We start from the raw sequence: 2140 nt of genomic DNA, 5'->3' as shown, positions 1-2140 counted from the left end.
AAGCCACTTAGACTTTGATCTTTGGAACAAAGTAGCATCCTTACATCTTAGCAACCTCCACATGTCATCAAACTTCTTCTTTCTTACCACCACTTCCTCACCACTCAACATACCAATCTCCCCCTTAACATCTAACTCCGCGATTTCCTCCATAAGCCTCTCCGTTTTAGCGGTTATATCACCATATTCTAACTTGCTCCATCCTCTAATAACCTCCTTTAAACCTCTAAGTTTGTTATTCAAAATGACCCTCATCCACCCCTCTCCCCTTAGGCCTCTCCATCCCTACTCCACCACTTTCTTGAACTTACCATTTTCCAACCAATAATTGTTAAAGCGAAAAGGTTTAGGGCCCCAATCAAGTTCACCACTCTTAAGAAGCAATGGGCAATGATCCGAAATTGTTCTTGGGAGAACCCATAAAGTAGTGGTTCCTCAACAACTATTCCAACCTTCCGAAACAAATGCACGATCAATACGGCTCATTGATCTTCCATTTGAATGATACCAAATATACCTCCTACCAAGGGGGTTTAAATCAAAAAGCTCAACATCAAAAGCGAAAGAATTAAACAAATCCATCTCCGTCGCCCGCGAAGAGAGCACCACCTCATTCGTCCTTCTTCTTTCTTCTGCTCCACGCACCACATTAAAATCCCCAATGACACACCAAACTCCTTCACCCAACGTGTTTTTAATCAACACTAAATTCTCCCACAATCTTATCTTAGCCGGAAGGTCACATTTAGAATACACATTCACCACAAAGCATATCTTCTTATGCACTCCCCACTCCATACAAACACACACAAATCCTTCTCCCGTGAATGAGAAAAGAATTTTTGAAATGGACTTCCTCCAAATAGAGAGGATACCCCCACTATTTCCAATGGATGGAAGATAGGCCCAATCGCAATCATCACCACCCCAAATATTGTGGCACACCTCATTTGATATCACTTGAATAGCCAAAAAATCAACGTTGTTATTATTCACAAGTTCCCTAACCAAATTTTTCTTCACCCTCCCTCCTAACCCACGCACATTGTAGGACAACACAATCATGGGACACCATTAACTCTCCCCTTTGATCCGTCTTTCTCCACTTCTAACTCTTCAAGCACGACCAATTTAGCTACCATATCTTGGTCCACTACTTTAAACGAAAAGCCATCCTTTTTTTGAAGACTATAAAGGCGGGTTGCATCCATCACATTTTTATTCGGACCTTCCCCCAAAAAAGGAGATTCAGGGACCCAGGAATCTTACTCCTCCATAATAAGTTTTAAGCCGGAAGAAGAAGCTGAATTACCCTTAGGCGTTGGAACCACACGAAGATTAACATCCCCGATTTCCTTGGACTTCAAGCAAGGCGTCCTATGAGATGACTCCCCACCCCCACACTGCAACTTTGTCCCCCCTCCCTTCAGCCTGCCTTTGCTCTTCAAAGCCTCCACCAACTGGAAGCATTTAGGTGTTCCATGATCAAAAGGAAGCTTCTTTTTAATAGTTTTCTTAATACACCTCCTCTTATTAACTTCCCCACCATTTAAAGAGGAGTATGAGATTGTCTCTTCAGAGTCCAGGCCCACTTGAGCAATACACCCATCAGGCCCAATATTCTCCACTTCCTCTACCAAAACCGCACGTGCCCTATCAGGCACTGGTCCCACTTCTACTTCCTTTAAATCCTGATTCTTGTTTCCATACTCCCCTGTTCCACGCGCTTCAGCAAGAGAAAGAAACTCCCCTTCCCCTTTCTCTACAGATGCTGTCTGTTGGGTCACATCAACAAAACCCCCACCTTCCAACAAATACTTTTTTTCTGCAAGGTCAACCTCTTGTTGTACCAAATCCTGACCTACTGAGATTTTATCCTCCAAAAGATCATGATTTTCCTGCTCCTCCAAAAGGAGTTGTTCCATCCTACCCTCCTGTCCCCTTTCCCCTAAGGTGTGCCCAGTGACCCCACCACCAACAACTGACCCCTCATAACCATCATTGTCCTCCTCCTCCCTATCCTCATCGGAAAAGTGATCTCCCATCGGCGGATCCTTCTCACCCCATACCGCCGCCGACCAGATCCTCTCCTCCCCTTCCTCCTCCGCTGTCGATCTAAACCCATCATTTTCCTCCACAT

At 44.5% G+C, this 2140-nt stretch overlaps 1 protein-coding gene across 1 annotated transcript; it reads right to left on the bottom strand.

Moving 5' to 3' along the window:
• Window positions 1-435: 435 nt before the first annotated feature.
• LOC146937819 (uncharacterized) lies at window positions 436-1065 on the bottom strand. Its single transcript, XM_085749531.1, has one exon. The coding sequence runs from the start codon at window positions 1063-1065 to the stop codon at window positions 436-438; it is 630 nt and encodes a 209-aa protein (XP_085605657.1).
• Between the last annotated feature and the right edge of the window lie 1075 nt (window positions 1066-2140).

The sequence above is a fragment of the Medicago sativa genome, chromosome 3, assembly GCF_051527215.1.
Source record: "Medicago sativa cultivar Bolivia chromosome 3, Bolivia_mono, whole genome shotgun sequence".
In the NCBI taxonomy this organism is placed as follows: domain Eukaryota; kingdom Viridiplantae; phylum Streptophyta; class Magnoliopsida; order Fabales; family Fabaceae; genus Medicago; species Medicago sativa.
This window is presented reverse-complemented; position numbering and strand designations above follow the sequence as displayed.

Excerpts from the sequence above, each read along its gene's own strand:
- LOC146937819 (XM_085749531.1), bottom strand. The coding sequence starts at position 1,065 with ATGATTGTGTTGTCCTACAATGTGCGTGGGTTAGGAGGGAGGGTGAAG.